General features: G+C 40.7%; 1 protein-coding gene across 3 annotated transcripts in view; it reads left to right on the top strand.

Annotated features, from left to right (window-relative positions):
• The window catches only part of ASAP1 (ArfGAP with SH3 domain, ankyrin repeat and PH domain 1), a 150,853-nt gene that overhangs the window by 64,708 nt on the left and 62,729 nt on the right, over nucleotides 1-23,416 (top strand). For all 3 annotated transcript variants that reach the window (XM_070940329.1, XM_070940330.1, XM_070940328.1), the window contains 6 exons: nucleotides 2,725-2,799; nucleotides 3,614-3,663; nucleotides 4,919-5,048; nucleotides 8,319-8,404; nucleotides 9,293-9,368; nucleotides 11,820-11,906. In XM_070940329.1, coding sequence (XP_070796430.1) covers nucleotides 2,725-2,799; nucleotides 3,614-3,663; nucleotides 4,919-5,048; nucleotides 8,319-8,404; nucleotides 9,293-9,368; nucleotides 11,820-11,906 — 504 coding nt within the window. The remainder of the gene's footprint in view (nucleotides 1-2,724; nucleotides 2,800-3,613; nucleotides 3,664-4,918; nucleotides 5,049-8,318; nucleotides 8,405-9,292; nucleotides 9,369-11,819; nucleotides 11,907-23,416) is intronic.

A 23,416-nucleotide genomic window follows, 5' to 3' on the forward strand; every position in this document is an offset into this window, starting at 1 on the left:
CCCATTGACTTTGCTGGTTAGAAGGTCACAAAAGGGGATCACATGACCCCCCCAACCCCCACCCCCCCGGGGACACTTGCAACCGTCATAAATATGAGTCACTTGCCGAGCGTCTGAATTTTGATTGCATGACCATGAGGATGCTGCAAAAGATTTGTAACTATAAAAAAAACCTGTCATAAGTCACTTTTTTCCAGTGCCGTTGTAACTTTGAATGGTCCCTAGGTGAACTGTTGTAAGTCGAGGACTACCTGTATATAACTTTTTTTTCCAACCTGGGAAACCGGAAGATTTGCAGACTTCATGCTGGCTGGGGAATTCTGGGAGTTGAAGTCCACCCATCCTGTTCTTTCCCTTGTGTCTCAGAATTGCATTATTTTGCCATCGTCCCAGAGATAGTATTTAGCAGGTTCTGACCAGTTCTGGAGAACCGGTAGCGGAAATTTTGAGTAGTTCAGAGAACCGGTAAATACCATCTCTGACTGGCCCCACCCCCATCTATTCTCTGCCTCCCGAGTCCCAGCTGATCAGGAGGAAATGGAGATTTTGCAGTAACCTTCTCCTGGAGTGGGGTGGGAATGGAGATTTTACAGTATCCTTCCCCTGCACGCCCGCCATGCCATGCCATGCCACGCCCACCAAGCCACCCCCATAGAACCAGTAGTAAAAAAAAATTGAATCCCACCTCTGCATCGTCCCTCCAAAAGGCTCACAATTTGACTCAAATCTCAGCGTTCAAAGAATTTTACTTTTCTTTCTTTACAAAAGGGAAAAACCTGGGGAACCCAGAGTGGGATGAAGCCCATCAAATAGCTTATCTGATTGATGGTTATTTGGCAAGGGGGAGCATTATTGTTTTTAACTATTTGCCTATTGGTTTTTTATTTTCGTCAGCAACCCAGGGTGAGTGGGTGGCCATATAAACCCTCTTAAATAAATAAATAAATATTTCAACAGAAGAACAGTTTGCCTGCTCTTCAAGATATCCTCCCCAGTTGTATTTTAGTTTTGAAAAAATGAAAAAAAGGAGAACCTCTTCTCCCTTGGAAACGCGCTCTTAAATTCAAAAGACTTCCAGCTGCTTTAAAGAAGTAAAGTCTTTTGAACATGGGAAGCCCAACTACGATCTTCAGTGGGGGTTAAGCTGTGTTGGCTGAATATTGTTCTGCAGTTCTTGAACGGGTTACTCTTTATCTAAAAACACCTTCTTGAAATCCTTTTCTTCTTGTCAAAAGTTGGTGTAGTTTTCTTAACTAGGATAAAACCTGCGCTGTACAAAGTTTGGTCTGCCAATACATAGGAATAAGTTAAATATCTGCTCTAGAGTGTAAATGTGTCCCAGAAATGAGGTTACTTTGGTATAGGTAGCCCTTGACTTAACGACCACAAATTTAGCCCACAATTTCCAATGCTAAGAAGCTTTTAAATACATTTTGCCCCATTTTACTATTTTTCTTGCCACGGTTGTCAAGGGGATCGCTGCAGTTGTTAAGTTAGCAACACGATTGTTAAGAAAATCTGGTTTCCTCATTGACTTTGCTCATTAGAAGGTCACAAAAGGGATTCACATAACCCCGGGACATTGCAACGGTCATAAATATGAACCAGTTGCCAAGCATCCGACTTTTGATTGTGTGACCACGGGGATGCAGCAATAATGGTGAGAAAAACAGTCATAAGTCACTATTCCAATGCTGTTGCAACTTCGAACAGTCAGTAACTGAATAATTGTAATTTGAGGACTATCTGTACTTAATTGTTTTTAGATGGATGGATGGATGGATGGATGGATGGATGGATGGATAGATACAGTAGATGATAGATAGATAGATAGATAGATAGATAGATAGATAGATAGATAGATAGATAGATACAATGGATGAATGGATGGATACAATGGATGGATGGATAGAGATAGATAGATAGATAGATAGATAGATAGATAGATAGATAGATAGATACAATGGATGGATGGATGGATACAATGGATGGATGGATGGATACAATGGATGGATAGAGATAGATAGATAGATAGATAGATAGATAGATAGATAGATAGATGATAGATAGATAGATACAATGGATGGATGGATGGATACAATGGATGGATGGATAGAGATAGATAGATAGATAGATAGATAGATAGATAGATAGATAGATACAATGGATGGATGGATGGATGGATAGATAGGTACATAGATACAATAGATAGATAGATACAATGGATAGATAGATAGATAGATAGATAGATAGATAGATAGATAGGATGGATACAGTAGATAGATAGATAGATAGATAGATAGATAAATAGATAGATAGACAGACAGACAGACAGACAGACAGACAGACAGACAGACATAGAGTGGGGTGTCAAACTGGTGGCAGGCAGGTAGCTATCAGTGAAGAAAGGTGAAGTCTTCGAATTGTAGTAACATGGCTGTTAAACGAAACTAGCTTCCCCATTGACTTTGCCTGTCAGAAGATTGCAAAAGATGATCAAATGACGCCAGGACACTGCATCCGTCATAAATATGAGTCAGTTGCCAAGTGTCTGAATTTTGATCATGTGACCACGGAGATACTGTAACAGTCGTACGTGTGAAAAACGGTCATAAGTCACTTTTTTCAGTGCTGTTGTAGCTTCGAACCCTCACTAGGGCTATCTGTAGTTTATTTTAAGTTCACTGTTTTTAAATACTGAATAATATTCCTTTTCCTCCCTAGCTGCAAGGCTTGAGCCATAATGTTATCTTCACCTTGGACTCCCTGTTGAAAGGGGATTTGAAAGGAATTAAAGGGGTAAGTTTACACATTTACTATGGGCTTTAATAATGGGGGGTTATTTCTGTGCTTTTGCGGTTATCTATCAATATAGAAGTGCGTATAGTCAAGGCTATGGTTTTCACAGTTGCAATGTATGGCTGTGAAAGTTGGACCATAGGAAAGGCTGAGCGCCAAAGAATGGAGGCCTTTGAACTCTGGTGCTGGAGAAGACTCCTGTGAGTCCCTTGGACTGCAAGGCGATCAAACCGGTCAGTCTTAGAGGAGATCAACCCTGACTGCTCTTTAGAAGGCCAGATCTGAAGATGAAACTCAAATACTTTGGCCACCTAATGAGAAGGAAGGACTCACTGGAGAAGAGCCTCATGCTGGGAAAGACTGAGGGCAAAAGAAGAAGGGGACGACAGAGAACGAGGTAGCTAGGTGGAGTCACTGAAGCAGTCGGCGTGATCTTAAATGGACGCCAGAGGATGGTAGAGGACAGGAAGGCCTGGAGGAATATTGTCCATGGGGTCACAATGGGTCAGACACAACTTTGCAACTAACAGAAACAACAAATTTGTCCCCACAAATATAGTGGGGACATTATCACATTTGCATGAACACTGATTATATCTACTTGTAACTGCATACTTATCTTTCCCATCAATCCGTTTTTTTAAAAAAAACTTGAGATATATGAGCTCTTAAGATTCACCGGGAAGGGGGGGGGGCGTGCGAATACTTAAAGCTTTTAAGTCATTTTATAATCGTGGAATAGTACCTTAAGCATGCATTTTTTAAACATAGCACTGCCATAAACTTATTTTAAGTTACTTTTCTCTCCCTTAAGGATCTCAAAAAGCCGTTTGATAAAGCCTGGAAGGATTATGAGACCAAATTGTAAGTATGGTTAACTTTGCTGAACAAACAATTGTGCTTAAAGTCAAGAAGTTTATTGTACACGGCTTAGAGTCTTTCTTTGAGCGGGACGGAAATGTGAAAAATAAAATAAAATAACCTCCTGTCTTTCTATACAGGTGGTCCTCAACTTACGACCACAATTTAGGTTGCTAAGTGAGACATTTATTAAGTGAGTCTTGCCCCATTTTACAACCTTTCTCGCCACCGTGGTTAAGTGAATTATTTCAGTTGTTAACATTAGTAACACGGTTGTTAAGTGAATCTGACTTCCCCATAGACTTTGCTTATCAGACGGTCGCAAAAGCGGTTCACATGACCCCAGGACACTGCAACCATCATAAATATGAGTCAGTTGCCACGCATCTGGATTTTGATCACGTGACCATGGGGGCGTTGGTCATGACTGAGTCACTTTTTTCAGTGATGCTGTAACCTTGAAAAGTCACTAAACGAACAGTTGTAAGTCGAGGACTACCTGTCCTTAAACTCTTTTCACATGTCTGTCACTTCATGATTCGTTGTGAAAAAATAAATGTATATAACTCAGGGGTGAAATTCACTTACCTTCCCTACCAGTTCGCAAATGTGTGTGCGCCTTGCACATGCCGTTCTCCATGCATGCGCAAAGCCTTCTGCACATGCGCAGAGACTGAAAATCGTCGCAAAAAAGGGATGTCATGACCCCCGTGCAGGTGGGCGGAGCCTCCCGCAGCCGCCGCTACCGGTTCCGCTGAGCCAGATAGAACCGGCTGAATTTCACCCCTGATATAATTTAGTCCCACTTAGGTATCTGTACCAGTGCATCATGAATCAGTGAATCATGTTACAATTTTTTAAAGCAATAAGTAAATAAGGATTCAAAACATATTACAATTCTTTTTTTAGGAACAGGATTGCTTCCAAAGTTAATTTCCTTAAAATGAAGCGTTTTTAGATTGGGAAAAAACCTCAAATGCCAAGGTGCTATAGAACTCGAATCGTTCTTGACGTGTTTATGTTGGATTTTTTTAAAATAACGGATTCGTCCTTCTGCTTTTTAGCACTTAACAGCTTGCTCTTAAGGTGGAGAGCTATTTTCGTTTGGAATTTATTGTTCGATGAAGTCTGTTGAAATGGAAAACATGAGAAATGTCATTGTTTCTATATTAGTGGACTTGGCTTGTGGATTCTTGCGACTGTCAAAAAAGTTTGACAGGTTTCTCCTTTTTGTGGGTTTGTTTTGCAATTTGGACAGCACGAAAATTGAGAAGGAAAAAAGGGAACATGCCAAACAACATGGGATGATACGAACAGAGATTACTGGGGCCGAGATAGCAGAAGAAATGGAGAAAGAGAGAAGGCTGTTTCAGCTCCAGATGTGTGAAGTAAGTCACGTTTTAAAATTTAAACGATTAAACGTCAGTAAAGGAGAATATTTGTAGCTCAGGGCTGACATGAGGGGTCCTTGGTGCTCTCTGAGCTTGCTTGTTTTCTTGCAGATGTGTCATTACCCAAACGAGGTAATATCATCAGTGCTAGCATTGGGTAATGAAACATCTGCAAGAAAACAAGCAAGCTCAGAGAACACCAAGGACCTCTCATGATTATTAACCATTCTATGATTAAACATTCCATAAATCTATTTATCTTGGCCACAATGTATAAAACAACTTGAAACCTGTATTCCTAGTGCTGTATAAACTTCATTGCTTGCCTACAGATGTTTCATTACCAAACTAGGTAACATCATCAGGGCACGTGACTGTTTATATGTAGTAGTTTATCTGCCAGTTTTTTCAGGCTGTAGCTTTCTCCTTTCCAGTTCTTTGATTAGAGTATTGCTTTCTGCCTGATCATTTGTCTGGTATTAATCCATGCTTATCTGAATATTAGCTGCTGAAGGGGATGTGTTCCAGTCTGTTTGTTTCCTTTCAAAGTTTTTTATTGTCTGTCCGAAGTGATATGCGAACTGGTATTTCACTATGTCCTTTGATGGGTGATTTATTTGAATGCCAAGCTTCCGGAAATTTTTTTTTTTTAATTTGATTTATATGCCGCCCTTCTCCGGAGACTCAGGGCGGCTTACAATGCGTTAAGCAATAGCCTTCATACTTTTTGTATATTTATACAAAGTCAGCTTATTGCCCCCACAAACTGGGTCCTCATTTAACCTACCTTAGAAAGGATGGAAGGCTGAGTCAACCTTGAGCCTGGTAAGATTCGAACCTGCAGAAATTGCAGGCAGCTGTGTTAATAACAGGGTGCATTAAACCACTGTACTACCAAGGCTCCTGGCTTGGCTTGGATGCTAAGATAGCGAATACTTTCCCAGCTGAAACTGTGGTTGAGTCTGTCCACATGCTGAGCAGGACAAGCTACTGTTCATCAACTGGCAGCAAACTCTTGCTTCCACTGAAGATGTTACTTAATTGGGTATTGAAACATCTGCAAGCAAACAACCAAGCCCAGAAAGCCCTAAAATAGCCACAATTCAACCCTGAACTACAGATATTGTGTTTTCCCAAAAATAAGACCCTGTCTTATATTTTTTTTGAACCCTGAAATAAGCTCTTGGCCTTATTGCCATGCGCTCAAAAGCCCGATTGGGCTTATTATCAGGGGATGTCTTATTTAGGGGGAAACAGGGTACTTCTCTTTTGGAACTCAAAACTCTCCCCATCCCTTCCCAAATTGACAAGCACTTACCAACTTTGTATCAAATTCAATAACTGTTTTAGGGTTAATTCACAAAAAGAGGATAAAAGTTGAGTTTGCGCAAACTGTGTGATTACATTGAATCTTTCTGTCAGTGTTCCGAGTAACGCATCCATTAAAGTCAGAACTTTTTACAGGCAGGTAGATTCCTCAAAGAACATGTTTATTGGACACATCATACCGGCACAGCTAGTGAAAACCAACTCTGAAAGTTTCCCGCGTTTTGTGATATAATTAAAAGAGCAATTGTTTCCCTCCCCAAGTGTCACAGGTCACATTGTCCAAATAAGGCATTTGGCGGGTTCCTTGGTCATTCCTTTCCTCCTCCAATTTTCACCTGTTGGGATGACCTTGGTTCCCACGGGAGAGCTCTTTGTTTTATCTGCTTCCCCCTCTCTTCCCTCCCCCCTCCCTCAGAGTATGTGGCAACTATGAGGCAGCTAAAGATGGCTTCAGCCAGGTTCGCTTCAGAGTTGACACACTTTCATTGGAGCTTCACCGCTTGTGCAAATATAGCCTAGATCAGAGGTCCCCAACACCCCCTCCCCCGGTCCGTGGATCGGCACTGGTCCGTGGCATGCCGGCAACCGGTCCATGCAAACAAGCAATGCCCCATCTGCCCCATCTGCGGGATGCAGGCAGCACACAAAACCACACTCCCTCCGGTCCGCAGAAAACCCTTTCTCCACAGAATCAATCCCTGGTGGCAAAACTTTTGAGGCCGCTGGCCTAGATAAGTGTTTTATCAACCTCAGCAAATGTAAGATGCGTGGACTTCAACTCCCAGAATTCCCCAGCCAGCATTAATCTATGCGATTGCCCAGTGCTGGCCTGCAATAATTCTAGAATCTAGATGAATGCTCTAAACCTAATTTTTTTGTGCCAGTTCCTAAGTTGCTTAGATGCGGCTGCAAGATGATTATTGTGGAATTGTTCAGGGTTAAAAAAAAAAAAAGCAAGGTAATTTATGCTTTGGAATCTTTAAAAAAGTGACAGTTCTATGCTTAACAATACATACAAAGTATACAAAGAACTTTGATTTGCTCCACTTTGCTCTACCTAATAGTAGATAATAAACCCAGATAGCACTCCCTAACTCTGACTTAAATAAAGTTATGTGTTAAAAGAAGTCTCTGATTTTTTCTTTCTCTTATAAAATTGTGGCTTACTGTTGGTTTATGATTTCTGGCTTTATAGGAGAGAAATGAAACCAGAATTTCAGATTTGCAGTAAATCTTTCAGCAGCATAGAATAGCATATACTATTTTCTTGTTCATTCCCTATTCATTCTCTTTACTATTTCATGTGAATCTTCCCAATGATAACGCAAGATTTTGGACTAGAACTAAATGAGATATTTATTTATTTGTGTCGATTATCCCTACCGCAATCCAGAGCAATTCTAGGTGCTTTACAGATAATATTTTAAAAAAATAATGTGCTGCTAGCATAATTTGTAAGCGTCATTTATGATGAACTTAGCATTTGCTGATGATGTTGCGCCATATTGAAAAAACATGTAAACCCGAGATTTGCAGGTTTTCATGCCTCTAAATGTATTTAGTGTAGTGCCGTACTTTAGAACAGTGTTACTACTTTAAAGCACTTAAATGTAAATTTAGACCTAGCTACTCGATATCTAAAAAGGATACTAATTGTATTAGGAAGGAAGAAATAACAATAGCATTAGATAACTTAGAAAGCACTATTCATCACAGTATTGGCTTAATGTAAAATATCCTTGCTATGTTTTACTGTTCTATATACAGCACAATTTTAATCACATATTAGCAGAGTACCTTCAGATGCTAGCTGTAAACAACTTGCAAGATAATTGCTTAATTTGTTAAAATAGATTTCAAATAGAACCTGCCTTTGAATGCAGCTAGGCCCAAATGTATAATTATCTACTGAGCTTTGATTTTTCTCTCTCTCCATAGTATCTCATTAAGGTTAATGAAATCAAGACGAAAAAGGGTGTGGACCTTTTACAAAATCTTATTAAGTATTATCATGCACAATGCAAGTGAGTATATTTTTTTCATCTCTTCATCTGCAATGTGTTTTTTTTTTTTGTTTAAATATAGAAGGCTTTTTCTCCTCAGGGATGACATCACCTGCTTTTATTGAAATTTCTCGATTTCAAAAAAAAACAAAAATGTGAATGCCCTTTGTTCAGAGTCGTAGATATTGAATTCCTCTTGTTTTCTGCATAGAAGGTTTGATTTGATTATCCTTTCACTGTCATACAAACTGGTTTGAAAAATGAATCAGAGGTGACTTGATATAATCTGGAAAGAGAAGAAAAAGCTGCCTTGAATGTAAGATATAATTCACATTGAAGGAAATTTGCTATTGCCTGGCCTGTAATTGTTCCTCTTGTCAGAAGGTTGCAAAAGGTGATCAGCTGACCCAGGACACTGCAATAAATTTAAAATTAATACATGCCAGTTACCAAGCTCCTAAATTTTGATCACTTGACCATGGGGATGCTGCAATGGTCGTAAGTGTGAACACTGGGCATAAGTCATTTTTTTCAGTGCTATTGTAACTCTGAACAGTCACTAAACGAATGGTTGTAGGTTGAGGACTACCTATAAACAAATTTATATGGCTACTCATCTCATATAAAGTGACTGGGCTGTTTACCACAATCAGACAAAAAAGAACACACATACACACACAATCATTAAAAAAATCAAAATTCAGTATTAAAAATAAAATACTGTAAGCATTTAGAAACCCCACAAAGAGAATGACTATATTCAGAAACAGAGCCATCTATAGATATCTCTGGTTCTCTGTTGACATGGGATTTGTGGAATCAGGGTAACTTATGTATTGGGAAAAAAACTGTTAAATTTAAAACCAGATTCCAACATTGCTGATGAATAACATTTTATTTCCATTATAGTTTCTTTCAAGACGGCTTGAAGACAGCTGATAAACTCAAACAGTACATTGAAAAGCTAGCTGCTGATTTATATAACGTAAGTCATCCATAAAATAGGGCCTTATTTGATAATCACCTATGGTGGGGTACAAATAGCCAAGAATAAAAAGTGAGGTAGGATTCACAAAATTACTTTCACAAATGAACTTGCCGATTTTCTAATTTCTTAAACCAGCTAGACTAGTTTGCTCAGATTACCTAGAATAAAATGGGTTTACAAGTGGAAAGTGTCTCTGCTATGTTTTTATGAGTCCATATATAGACTTTCTCCTATATTGCTTGAAAAATGAAAGTATTTGCCTGCCTATACATTTGAATAGCCCTCTGGTAGATTGGCTCTGTCATGTACATCCTAGAAATAAATAACTTTATTATAAACGGCTGTCTTTAGAAGGGCATATGACAGCCGTGGCCAGGGGGGCTTTTTATCAGGTTCACCTGATACGCCAGTTGTGCCCCTTTCTGGATTGGGATTCCCTACGAACAGTCACTCAAGCACTCATCACCTCTCGTCTGGACTATTGTAACGCTCTCTACATGGGGCTCCCCTTGGGGTACACCCGGAGGCTCCAACTGGTGCAGAATGCGGCCGCGCGGGGGATTATGGGAGCGACTGGGCGCTCCCATGTGACTCTTCTCCTGTGCGAGCTGCATTGGCTTCCGGTGGACTTCCGGGTGTGCTTCAAGGTGTTGGTGATCACCTTTAAAGCGCTCCATGGCTTAGGGCCAGGGTACTTACGGGACCGCCTTCTGCCACCAATAGCCTCCCACCGGCCAGTTCGCTCCCACAGAGAGGGCCTCCTCAGGGTGCCGTCGGCTAGACAATGCCGGCTGGCGACCCCCAGGAGGAGAGCCTTCTCTGTGGTGGCACCTACCCTTTGGAACAATCTACCCCCAGAGATACGAGTGATCTCCGACTTCCAGACTTTTCGTCGGGCCCTAAAAACTCACCTCTTTCAGTTAGCCGGTTTCTCTTGATTTTATGATTTTATGGTTGGTTTTAAATTTTGATATGGATTTTAAATTGATAAATTTTAAACTATGGGCCAAATTTAATTATTTTAAATCTATTTTTAATCGTACTTTATGTATAAATGTTTTTATTTTGGCTGTTGACCGCCCTGAGTCCGAAAGGAGAAGGGCGGTATAGAAATTTGAATAATTAATTAATAAATAAATAAATAAATAAATAAATAAATAAATAAATAAATAATTTTAGAAACTTCTGGGGTGCTTTTAAGACAATCTTTCTCAATCTTGGCAACTTTAAGACATGTGGACTTCAACTCCCAGAATTCTCCAGTCGGCATTAGCTGGTTAGGGAATTTTGGGAGTTGAATATACCTTTTCTGAAACTCCTGGGACCTGAACCCATTTGGATATTAAGACGACTTTTCAATGTTATTTGGGAATTTGTTTCAGCAAATTTCTTTTTTAGTCCAATTATATTTCTAGAAAAAAGACAGCTAAGCATAAATTCAGTGGCCATCCTATACTCTTACATACCTAAGTTTATAACCAGCCCAGTCCTGCTGTTCTGAGAATCTAATGTGTAGGCAGTTATGTTTAAAGGGTTAGTGTTGTAAAATGGTGTTTTGTAGCGTGAGGAATGCTGTTCTTTGTGGTCAGACCATGGGATCAGTAATTTCTTGAAAGTGACTGTGGTTCTTTTAGAAGAGACTGAACGTACTTCCTCAATGTAGCTTATTTTTGAATATATATGGGGGTGGAAAAGTGTAAAGAAAATCTGCATTCTCAAAACTTCCCTTCTGGACTGAGCTCATTATGGTTTTCTGAGAATAAATAATGAAAAGAGGAAAAAAGCACATAATTTATTTCCACTGTAGATGATTAAAGTATAAGGCATTAGGCTAAGAACTAGGAGACTGTGAGTTCTAGTTCTGCCCTAAGAATGAAAGCCGGTTGGGTGACTTTGGGCTAATCACCAGGGGACTCTTGAGTTCTAGTCCCACCTTAGGCATGAAAGCCAACCGAGTGACTTTGGGCCAATCAGCAGAAGTCTATGAATTCTAGTCCCACCTTAGGCATGAAAGCCGCCTGGGTGACTTTGGGCCAATCACCAGGAGACTCTGAGTTCTAGTCCCACCTTAAGCATGAAAACCAGCTGGATGGGTCTGGGCCAATCAGCAAGAGTCTATGAGTTCTAGTCCCACCTCAAGCATGAAAACCAACCGGGTGAGTTTAGGTCAATCAGCCGGAGTCTATAAATTCTAGTCCTCGCTTAGGCATGAAACTTTGGACTAGTCACACACTCTCAGCCAACTTGCCTCACAGGGTTGTTGTTGGGGAAAATAGGAGGAGGGAGTATTAGTTATGTTTGCTGCCTTGAGTTACGTATATACTAATAAAGGAGGGATAAAAATCTAATATTATACCCAGACATAAAGATGCACACAAGTATATTTGTGTAGATCCAAATAATAAAGAAATGTACATGGGTAACACTTTGTGGATATTTTTGCTGTAGATAAAACAGACACAAGATGAAGAAAAGAAGCAACTTACTGCATTAAGGGACTTGATAAAATCCTCTTTACAACTTGACCAAAAAGAGGTAAGAATCACAAGCAAAACTAGTGTCAGTCTGAGTTACTTATATACTAAGAGCCGTGGTGGCGTAGTGGTTAGAATGCAATATTGCAGACTTCTTCTGCTGACTGCTGGCTGCCTGCAGTTCGGCAGTTCGATTCTCACTGGCTCAAGGTTGACTCAGCTTTCCAGCCTTCCGAGGTCGGTAAAATGAGGACCCAGATTGTTGGGAGTAATATGCTGACTCTGTGAACTGCTTAGAGCTAGGCCTGTAAAACACTGCGAAGCAGTATATGTCTTAAGTGCTGTTGCTATTGCTATCAACAATGGGTTGAACGCCATTGACTCCATTTTACACTTAGTAAAGTCAGCATTTAAAGTGACATAAAAAGACACTCTAATTGCGATGTTTGCGTTATATTTATTATTTACATTCTATTATAGACTATGTCATTTATACTATTTATATTTTATTATTTACATGCTGTTCTAGACTATGTAATTTATAATTAGTAGGTCATGGCCAGAGAGTATGGAAAATAAAAGAAAAAATAAGATACCTGAGTAGACCCTGGGAAAGATTTGTAATAATATAAGGTTTCCCAATTTACTGCAAGTTACTATCTGCCATTCTTCAGGGATATCACAAGTATGACTCAATCATGCTGCCCATCACACAAACACCACAGTGCTTCTAGCTTATGGTGTATGTCAGCCCTGTAAAATAAACCAGACAAAGAAGCCAACTATTTAATCCTTCTAATTGTAAGTCTTTTGAATTATCTTTTGAACTTTCTGTTATTCTGCAAACTTTTTATTGTTTTGCAAATCTAAACTAGCAGTGAGATGGACAGCATATAAATTTAATGAATAAATAAACCAATGCCATGTAAGTCTAGAACTACTACTTTTATTGGAACAGCTGTAGTGATACAGTTTTGAAGGCCTGAATGTGCTTTTCTTCTCCCTCACTTTTTTTGCATTTGTGTCAGAAGCACCAAGGCGCTTCCGGGTTGCAAGGATTAGCTGGTGACATCACCATTGCCCTAGGGACACCCAGTTGGGGGGGCTCCTTTCACGTCCCCGGCAGGAGCTGGAGTGAAGGATGAGAGCTCAACCCTGCTTCGCAGCAGCTCTCGGGTCTCGAACACGGGCTTGCTAACCTCCTGCTTCCTCCCAACCACTTGAGCCATCGTGCTCCTTTCCCTCCCTCACTTCCTGAGAGTTAGGGAAGGATCTCTCTGAGGCATTTTGTCAAATTAATTTCTTGGAAGGAGCGCAAGCTATACTTGTCTGTTCATTGCCTTGGTGAAGGGATGTCTCTTCTTCTTGTCCTTTAAGGCCATTCCCTAAGACTGTGATGGCAAACCTATGGCATGCGTGGCCAAAGTGGCACACAAAGCCACGTCACCCAGCACGCGCAGCCATGCCTGTTCGTCATCCGGCTTTCTGGTGCGCATGCGCATGCCATGATCAGCTGTCCTTTGCATGCGCGGCAGTGCTGAAAACTGGTGTGCGCATGCACGCCAGCCAGCTGATTGTCGTGCGTGCATGCGTGCCAGAACCTGGAAGTTCGGCTTTTCCAGAGCACAATCCCTTCACATGTGCAACAGTGCTGAAAACCAGACTGTGCATGCGCGGCGGCCAGCTGATCATTGGGTGCGCATGCACGCTATAACCTGGAAGTTTGGCTTTTCCGGAGTGCGATCACGCACGCGACATTTCCGTGCAGTCATTGCCCTAAGACATGTTTAGTATAATTCTTGTGGTGGAAAATACCGGAGAATTGTTGGTAGCCATTTAGATCTTCAAGTTCAACTTTCTTGTCATTGCTTGAAACCATTCTTAACATCAGCTGCCTTTTCTCCATGACAGAAAACAACTTGCTTTCTGAGGAATTGGTTGCTGTATGGTTATGACGTTTTACCCCACTACTCCAGTGGATTATATTTCTTTAATTATTTAAATCCATTGGTTCCTGTCCAATCCTCTATAAGTAGAGCGGTTTCCACTTCCTTTGCGCGGCACCATTTCTGCAGACAATTATCGTATCTTCTTCAATCGTCTTCTGTTAAGACTAAGTGTACCTATATCCATTTCCTTCATCTTTTCATACTAGTGAATTCCCTCATCATCCTTGTTGCCATTTTCTGAACCTGTTCCCGTTTCTTATACTTAACGACCACAGTTTGGATCAGAATTTCACTTAATAAGGAAGTTGTAAAGGGAGTTAGGTTCAATTTTATGACTTTTTTTGCCATGGTTGTTAAGTGGATGACCACCATTGTTAAGTGAATCACATTAAGAGCCATAATTATGCAGTGGTTAGAGTGCAGTACTGCAGGTTACTTCTGCTGCCTGCCGGCTGCCTGCAATTTGGCAGTTCAAATCTCACCAGGCTCAAGGTTGACTCAGCCGTCCGTCCTTCTGAGGTGGTAAAATGAGGACCCAAATTGTTGGGGCCATAGGCTGACTCTGTAAACCGCTTAGAGAGGGCTGTAAAAGCAATGTAATGCGGTATAAAAGTCTTAAGTGCTATTGTGCAAATCTGGCTTTCCCCGTTGACTTGCTTGTTGGAAGCCAGCTGGGACGGTCACGGGAATCCCTTAATTTTCTGAGGATTTTTCTGTTGACTTCTTTAATGCTCAGTCAGGAGTGCCCCCTTCTCGGTTGTTTCAAGTGATGGACTTCACAGGTTACGCTTGAGGGACTTCTGCCTAGGAAGAGAAGTTGAAAGAGTCCCTCATTTATCTGTTCTCTTGTTTCTGCCTCTGTGCCTCTGATTTATGCACATTGTTTTCTTACCATATAGCATTCTTTTTCTTCCCACCATTCTGTTTTCTGGAAGGAAATAGAAAATGCTGGTCTTTCCTCTTTTCCCATCTGTGGATTCCATTCTTCCCAGCTCCTTGAGGTCAAAAGTACATATGGAATATATTGTGTGTTCTGTCCGTTTCCTTTGAATTGCAAGTTACGTGTGGACAAAGTGTCCATCTCAGGCCTGCAGAACACAAGGAGACGGTCACACTTTTTTCTCCCATATATTTTTTTCTCTCTCTCAGTACTTTCATACTCCATAAAGGTGACTTTAAAAAACCTTCTGTTCTGACCCAGCTCCCCAAACACAACAAACCCTCTGTATTTAACTCAATGATTCCTTTATTAGGAGCACCAGCAGCCATCGCAAAAAAAGTTTCTCTTTTACCTCAGGCTAACGAGTCTGCCCAGAAGGGAGATGAATAGTTGTCTGCCATACCTATTCATTTCTGCCCCTGCCTTTTATCCCCAGAGCTAGGGTGGGGCTTTGCTAGTAGCGGTGACTCTTCCTTCCCAAGGATCAGCCCATAGATTTCCACTGCTCTCCTCTCCTCTGCCTTCTGCCCATCCGTGCGTCAGGCACTGGACCCAGCTGTTCCTCCTCTTCCTCATCAGCCACTTCCAGATCTGGGGGCTGTTGACTCTCTATCTGAGGGCTGACAAATGGCCCAGGCTCCCCCTCTGTCTCTCTCTCTCTCTCTTCCAGCTCCATTCCCTCTTCCCCCTCGGAGCTCTCAGGTTGCCTTGATGCTGATCCTGACTCCCATGCCTCCTCCTCCTCTGATTCAGCTGCTGGAGAGGCCAGTGACCGACAGGCCACAATACCTTCATTCTTAACACTTCAGTGTAAGTGTATATATGTGTTCCATAAAGAAGGGGTCCCCAACCCCCGTTCTGTGGACTGGCACCAGGCCGCAGCATGCCAAAAACTGGTCCGTGCAAGCAAGTTAAGTCCCTATCCGTGGGATGCAGAAAAATCATCATAGTCGAGGGCTGTCTACCATGATAAGTCTGAATGAAGTATTTAATGTCGCAAACTGTATCCATGGAAGTAAAACATCCAACACAAAATAGGTACACAAATCAATGCTACCATTTCTTTTACTTGCTGGTATCTATGACAGTTTTACTAGATTTGGTTGAAATTGGGTATATTCCTAGATCAGCTCAGATAAATGAAAAATACAGCAAAACATTAGGTCAATCTGTGCCCTTTTAAAAACCATCCATTCCATTTTCCCCATTAAGTACTCAGGTATTCTGCTAATATGTTTTATATGTTTGTAAAGTGGTTAGCTTTCTCTCGCTCAGCATGGAGTTCTTTCTGAGTATTTGATAATCATTTGCTTATCCAGCTATTTTCTACAGATCTATCCTTCCATCTCTCAGTTAGCCTGCCAGCCAACCAGCTCCTTCCACCCATTAGGGGTGTTAACTCTATGCACCTTACATATTACGATTACGATTAACTTTTAAAAATGGGATTTTAAATTTGGGGTTTTAAATTGAGCCTATCATTTAATAATTTTAATTTATTTTAAATTCTGTTTGTCTTGTGCTTTTAATCAGGCTGTACACCGCCCTGAGTCCTTCGAGAGAAGGGTGGTATAGAAATAAAATAAAATAAAATAAAAAAATAATAAAATAAAATAAAATAATAAAATAAAATAAAATAAAATAAAATAATAAAATAAAATAAAATAAAATAAAATAAAATAAAATAATAAAATAAAATAAAATAAAATAAAATAAAATAAAATAAAATAAAATAAAATAAAATAATAAAATAAATAAATAACCTCAGAAAACAAATAATAGAAACAACAAAAGACAAAAATGCCTATCATGCACCAGAGAAGGACAATCAACTCACACCTATTCGTACCAATCGGGATAAACTATCAGGGAGCAGATCATCCTACTTGAGAACCGTGTTTTTATAACTTTATGAAAGAACCAACAGAGTATGGGTCATTCATACCTTGCGATGTAATCCAGATAGGAAGCACACCCTGATGAACTAAATGCACTTTATTGTAAACAGAATCTTGCAAGTCTGAAGGCACCTTTCTTCCTTGTCACCTTTACAGCCCAAGAAACTGGGAAGGGCCCCATCTGAGCCGTTTGCACACCCACATTCCTTCTGTGGGCTAAGCTACCTCTTATCTTATCCAACCATTCCCCTAACTGTGGCTCCTCCCCCTGTGTCCCAAGGTCATTCACACATACCATTTCTATCACTTTGGAGGCTATTGTTTTATAGGGTTGTTGTTGTTAGTTGCGAAGTTGTGTCTGACCCATCGCAACCCCATGGACAATGTTCCTCCAGGCCTTCCTGTCCTCTGCCATCCTCTGGAGTACGTTCAAGCTCACGGCCACTGCTTCAGTGACTCCATCCAGCCACCTCGTTCTCTGTCGTCTACTTCTTCTTTTGCCCTCAATCGTTCCCAGCATTAGGCTCTTCTCCAGTGAGTCCTTCCTTCTCATTAGGTGCCCAAAGTATTTGAGTTTCATCTTCAGGATCTGGCCTTCTAAAGAGCAGTCAGGGTTGATCTCCTCTAGGACTGACCAGTTGGATCGCCTTGCAGTCCAAGGGACTCTCCAGCACCAAAGGCCTCAATTCTTTGGCACTTAGCCTTCCTTATGGTCCAACTTTCACAGCCATCCATTGCAACTGGGAAAACCACAGCCTTGACTATACACACTTTTGTTGGCAGGGTGATGTCTCTGCTTTTTAGAATGCTGTCTAGATTTGCCATAGCTTTCCTCCCTAGGAGCAAGAGTCTTTTAATGTCTTGGCTGCAGTCCCCATCTGTGGTGATCTTGGAGCCCAGGAAAATAAAATCTGTCACTACCTCCGTTTCTTCCCCATCTATTTGCCAGGAGTTTTATAGGGTACACACATCTTAAGAGAAGGCCTGTCTTCTAAGGCCACAGAAGAAATAGGGGTGTGGAAATCAACAGATTATGTTGTTATAACCTCATAATAAAAGTATGCCATTTCTTACGATGTTGGTTTCTTGTCTGGACTGCCTTGAAGGACTGACATCAATCTTGCAAGTCTCAAAACACATAGCTGCTTCTTTGCCTTCACTTTCCATGGAACTCCCTTCTGAGATGCTTTCCATTCTTACCTGACCATTGTTCTGTTGGTTGCTCTTTCTCTTCCCAAGGCTGATCCCACAGACAATCAATCAGTGGAATGGCTTACCTTCAGAAGGTGTAATGCTTCAGCACTGGAGGTTTTAAGAAGGGATTGGACAACCACTTGTCTGAAATGGTATAGGGTCTCCTGTTTCAACAGGGGGATGGAGTAGAAGATCTCCAAGGTCCCTTCCAACTAATCTAATCTAGTCTAGTCTAGTCCTACTTCTACTTCTACGTCTACGTCTACGTCTACTTCTACTTCTACTTCTACTTCCACTTCCACTTCCACTTCCACTTCCACTTCCACTTCCATCCATTCTCTTCTTCTTCAAGATGACAGTGTTTACAGAGGGGACTTGGACTGCAGAAAGCCTTTCAGATACGATAGGTCAGTCAGAAAGAGGATGAAGATGGTCCTATAAGTAACTAGATCCTAAGTCTTAAAGGGCTTTATAGTTGACAACCAATGAATTGCGCCTAGTGTTACTGCAGGGTTCACCTTTAAATTAATATTCTATAGCCCACTGAGTTAAAAAGTGGAATTTGTTGGTAGTTGCGAAGTCGTTTAAAAGTGTTCTAAGAAAATAATAGCCATCATCTTCTCAATCCGAGGATCAGGTGGCAATGCTTACTGATTCTTATTTTGCCAAACCCAGAGATGCTCAAAAGAATGTCTTAATTGTTGCATGTAAAACTGTTTAATACTGGCTTTCTCCATGCATTCGCAATGGGCAAAATTAACCATAGTCATAGTTTATTTAGCCTAGATATCATTAAAATGAGTATACTTTTTATATGTTTATTAGTTTCTGCTTTGCCCTTCCACATTTTTTAAAAAATAAAAGTCACTTTATTCCTCTAGTGGATTCTGCACTAGTGTATCAAACCTCATTTTGAAGAAATATTTATTTCTTAGGGCAAATTAATTAATTAATTACTTAATTAATTAATTAATTTTATTGACTTTGTATACCGCCCTACTCCCGAAGGACTCAGGGCGGTGAACAGTCATAGAATAAAACATATAAATACAAAATTTAAAATAGATTCATATTCATTTAAGACTTTATGGCAAAGGAGTAACGAAATCCATCCTTCACAAAAAGTTTTTGTAGACTCGCCTTTAAAACTATTCAAAACCTATTATATTTCTTTGGTGAACAATTCTAACTGTGACTGAAGCGGATTGCTAAATGAATCATTAAAATATTTTTCAGTGAAAAGCTAAGAAACAATACCCTATTTATTTTAACAACTTTTCTGCTACATTTCAGAGCTGAAGCGTCTTTCTCAAAAGGAGACATAATTTAAAATGAGTGATTAAAAGAATGCAAAATGTACGCTTTAAAATCACACAGAAACAAAATGCATTCCAGAATCCCGCAATAAAACAACCGCAACTTTTACATTCTACTTTTAAGGCCAGATTTTGCAAAACAGATGCAAAAGCAGTTTTTTAAGATTCCAGTTGAAAACAGTCTGCGGAGGAAGTAGAAATTATATCTTTGAAAGAGAATTATGTAGCCACAAAACTCCACGGAGGAGATTGTGCCTTTCATGCCTGCCAATTTAATGGCCTGCAAGTAGCACGGTGACCCATATTTTTGTGGCCAATCTCAAAGGCCAGTTACGCTTAAATAGTTGAAAGAAGTACTTTAAAACACCCAGTTACAGGATGCTTAGCATTTTATTGGTACTAGTTTAATTCAGTCATTAGCATGTTTTATTTATCCGATGCTCCACAACCCTGGCTAAATGTATCTCTCCTGGAATCCTTTCATTATGGTGATTACCATAATGATAACTCTTTCATTTCTGGAGCTTCCTGTTTGTTTTGTTTTTTTTCTCCTTTTCCTAGAATATTGTTTTTGTTTTAGTTTGTTCTCTTTGATTCAACTTTAAATAGCTTAGCTCAGGGGTGTTCAATCCTGGCAACTTTAAGACTTGTGGACTTCAAATCCCAGAATTCTCTAGCCAGCATGGCTGACTGGGGAATCCTGGGAGTTGAAGTCCACCAGATTGGACATCCCTGGCCTAGCTCTTTAAACTTAATTTACTCTTCATTTTACACATGGAGGGTTTAAGGAGGTAGATGATTACTTCCACTCCCTTGTCTCCTGGTCTTAGCCATATGGCCTTGAAAGGTCCATCCCACGAATGGCATTGTTGCAACAGCAAGCTTCCTTCCTTGGATGGATGGATGCAAGCTTTGCTTTGGTTCCCTTGGGAAACGCCAGGCTGTGAACACTGCCAGACCTTTGCAAGTAGCCTTGACCCAGATGTTTCTCTCAGCAACGATCTCTGGGGAAGGCTCTTCGTTTCAGAAACTATTGTGGTTACTTTGTCTTCTTCCAAAGACCCTACAATCAACACAACATTCTGGAACCTCTACGTGATGGTATGTGAGAATGACCTTGGGAGACAGGAGGAAGCCCCACAGCCTGATAAGAAGGGGCTCAGTCCACAAGTGGTGGAAAAAGCCTGGGGAACATTTCAGGAAGTCTCTTTTCTGGAGACTAAAAACAGAAGAGGCAAGGAAAAGTATCAACCTTGTAAGATTCTGTTAAAGTAGCTCCACAGTGCAGTACGGCCAGTTTATCTGCTTGGGGTTTTTGTCTGGACTACCTTGCAAGACTGATACCGTGAACTGAGCTGCCTCTTAAAGCAGGGGTTTCCAACCTTGGCAACTTTATGACTTGTGGACTTCAACTCCTAGAGGTCCTCAGTCAGTGCATGCTGGCTGAGGATTTCTGGGAGCTGAAGTCCACCAGTCATAAAGTTGTCAAGCTTGGAGATCCCTGCCTTAAAAACCTTGTCCAGGCTGCAAGTCTTCCTCCTGTCTTCCAACTCATTCCTACATATCATCGCACAGGTTGTTGTTCTTCAAGATACTACCCAACTCTTGGCAATCCCATAGACCAGGGGTGTCAAACTCAAGGCCCGTGGTCCGGATTCGGCCTGCGGTGCCCCTGCCAGCAAAAACAGAGCTCAGGAGGGCCATGGGCGGCCCTCACGAACTCCGTTTTCACTGGTAGAGGGCTGCAGGAGGCTGTTGCAGCTGAAAACGGAGCTCGGGACCCTGTTTTCGCTGGCAAAGCACTTGGGCGCCCACTGGCGCCCTCGACACAAGTGACGTCAAGCTGGCCACACCCACCCCAGCCCCCCGAGGTCAAATGCAAACCTGATGTGGCCCTCAATGAAATTGAGTTTGACACCTGCCATAGACAATAGCATACCAGCCCCCTCTGTCCTCCACTGTCTTCTAGAGTTTGCCAAAAATCATGTTCATTGCATCAGTGACACTATCTAACCATGTCATCCTCTGCCTTCCCCTTCTCCTTTGGCCTTCCTTCTTTCCCAACATCAGGATCTTTTCCGAGGAGTCCTCCCTTCTCATTTGGTGGCCAAAGCATTTGAGCTTCAGCATCTGTCAGTCAAGATTGTTTTCCTTTAAGATTGAGTTGATTTGATCTCCTTCCTTGCAGTCCAAGGGACATTGAAGGATCTTCTCCAAAACCACAGTTCGAAAGCATCAATTCTTTGGCGCTCAGCCTTCCCGGTGGCCCAACTCTCACAGTCGTACATTATTTCTGGGAAAACCATTTATAGGAAAGAATGACTGTAGAAATATGAGTAATATATTTCATAACGTCCAATATTTATTTTTCTCCCAGTCCTATTGTTCAACGCTAGCCCTGCCCAATTTTTGCAAATGAAACACCAACACACTCCAAAGGTCATTTTGCTCCCTGGGCATGTAGGATGGGATTAAAAAGTTAGATTTGTTGCTCTAACACATGGACACGTGCCTGCCCTTCAAACAACTGTTTAGTGCAGAGCTTTTGTGTTAAATAATCTCGGAAACCTGTTTGCAGTTTTTGCATGTTGAAGAAAGCAACATGAACGCTGGCATTTCGTGTAGTGTTTTCTGCAGTGGCTCCGTGAAAAATGTTTCTAGGAAAATAGGCTTATTTACCATGAGTTTCTAATTAGTTCCCCCTTAATAAAAACAGATAATTTTCTCGAGGCTGCTGTTAAAAGTAGAAGAAGGTAGAGAAAATGCTTAGTTTTAAAATTCTTCCCTGCTAACTGGATCATCTCCTTTGGTGCTTTGTTCCCTGTAAAAATTGCAAAAAACATCTTTGCCATTCTGGATTTAGGTCAGGAAGTTTGGAGGAGACAAACAATTTGGGGAAACAGAAGCATGTATGTAGAAGGATGAAGGGGTGTTCTCTCATTACATTTGGGGGTAGGGAAAAAAATCCCCCTTAATTTAAAGGGAATTTTCTGTATTTCCCAAATTTACGCGCCCTGCCAAAACTGGTATTGTGTTCATTGAGTTAGTAGACATGATACAAAAAAAGGACTCCAATCTTGTGGGAAAGCAAGTGCCCTTGCTTCATATTCAACAAATCTTAATGAAGACGAACAAATTTTGGTTAAATACCCCCTGGAATACGAATAATCCCAGATCTTCGCACTTTCCGACATGCCCTGAAGACCTTTCTGTTTCAACAAGCAGGGCTAGCATAAACATCTAAATTCTATGCCAAGGTCTTAGCAGATAACACCAAGTTGACTCAATTTATTATTTACTGTTTATAAAATATATATGAAATCTTAATCTGTTCACCGCCCTGAGTCCTTCGGGAGAAGGGCGGTATAGAAATTCAATAAATAAATAAATAAATAAATAAAATAAATTTTAGTGATGCTAATATCAAATTCAGAATCGGTGGCCATTTATCAGAACATATGCTATAGGATGACTGTAATTAAGTTCTACGTATTGCTGTTCCATTCTATCTTTAAAAAAGCATTGACACATACAGGTGATCCTTGACTTATGATCACAATTGAGCCTGGAATTACAGTCATAAGTTTTGTCAGTTGTTAAGCAGCTCATCGTGTGATTGCATCCAATTTTATGACTTTTTTTTTTTTGCAATGATCGTTAAGCGAATCCATTGTTTGCAAGTGGTGTTTTTTTTTTTTTTTTTGCTGGAAACGGGACGTAAATGTCAGTTTACAACAAAACACATTGTAAATTGTGGCCACATGACCACAGGATGTTGCAAATGGCCGTAAAGGCAGGCCAATTGCTAAGCGCCCAAAATGTAATCACATGACCATCGGGGGTGGGGGGGGCAGCCATCAGAATTTTGGAATAGGGTTGTAAGTATCCTGGGGAGGTCCATTGTAACTTTGAATGGTTGCTAAGTGGCCAGTCGTAAATCAAGGACTACCTGTGTACACAATTTCCCTGGAGATTTGTGTAACATCTTTCCATCAGCATTATTTTATTATGAAAGACAATCTGTGCCCCTTTGTGACTGTTTTTATTACTGCCCTTACTAATTGTGTATTGAAATAGGCTGCAAAGTGTTCGGTATTGTTCTTTTAGAAAAAATAAATTGTCTTACTTTTCTCTTTCTCTTTGTTTCATTTGCCTTCTCTGATCGAAGTCTAGGAGAGTAAGTCAATGCTTTAATGGCTATTTATATTCACAGTAAATTTGCAGATCTTGTCTTCACTGTCGCCACATTTCCATCAGGCTTGTGTATTTGTGTA

Source organism: Pituophis catenifer, unplaced genomic scaffold (genome assembly GCF_029215685.1).
Source record: "Pituophis catenifer annectens isolate HBS135680 unplaced genomic scaffold, rPitCat1.0.hap2 SCAF_3, whole genome shotgun sequence".
NCBI lineage: Eukaryota > Metazoa > Chordata > Lepidosauria > Squamata > Colubridae > Pituophis > Pituophis catenifer.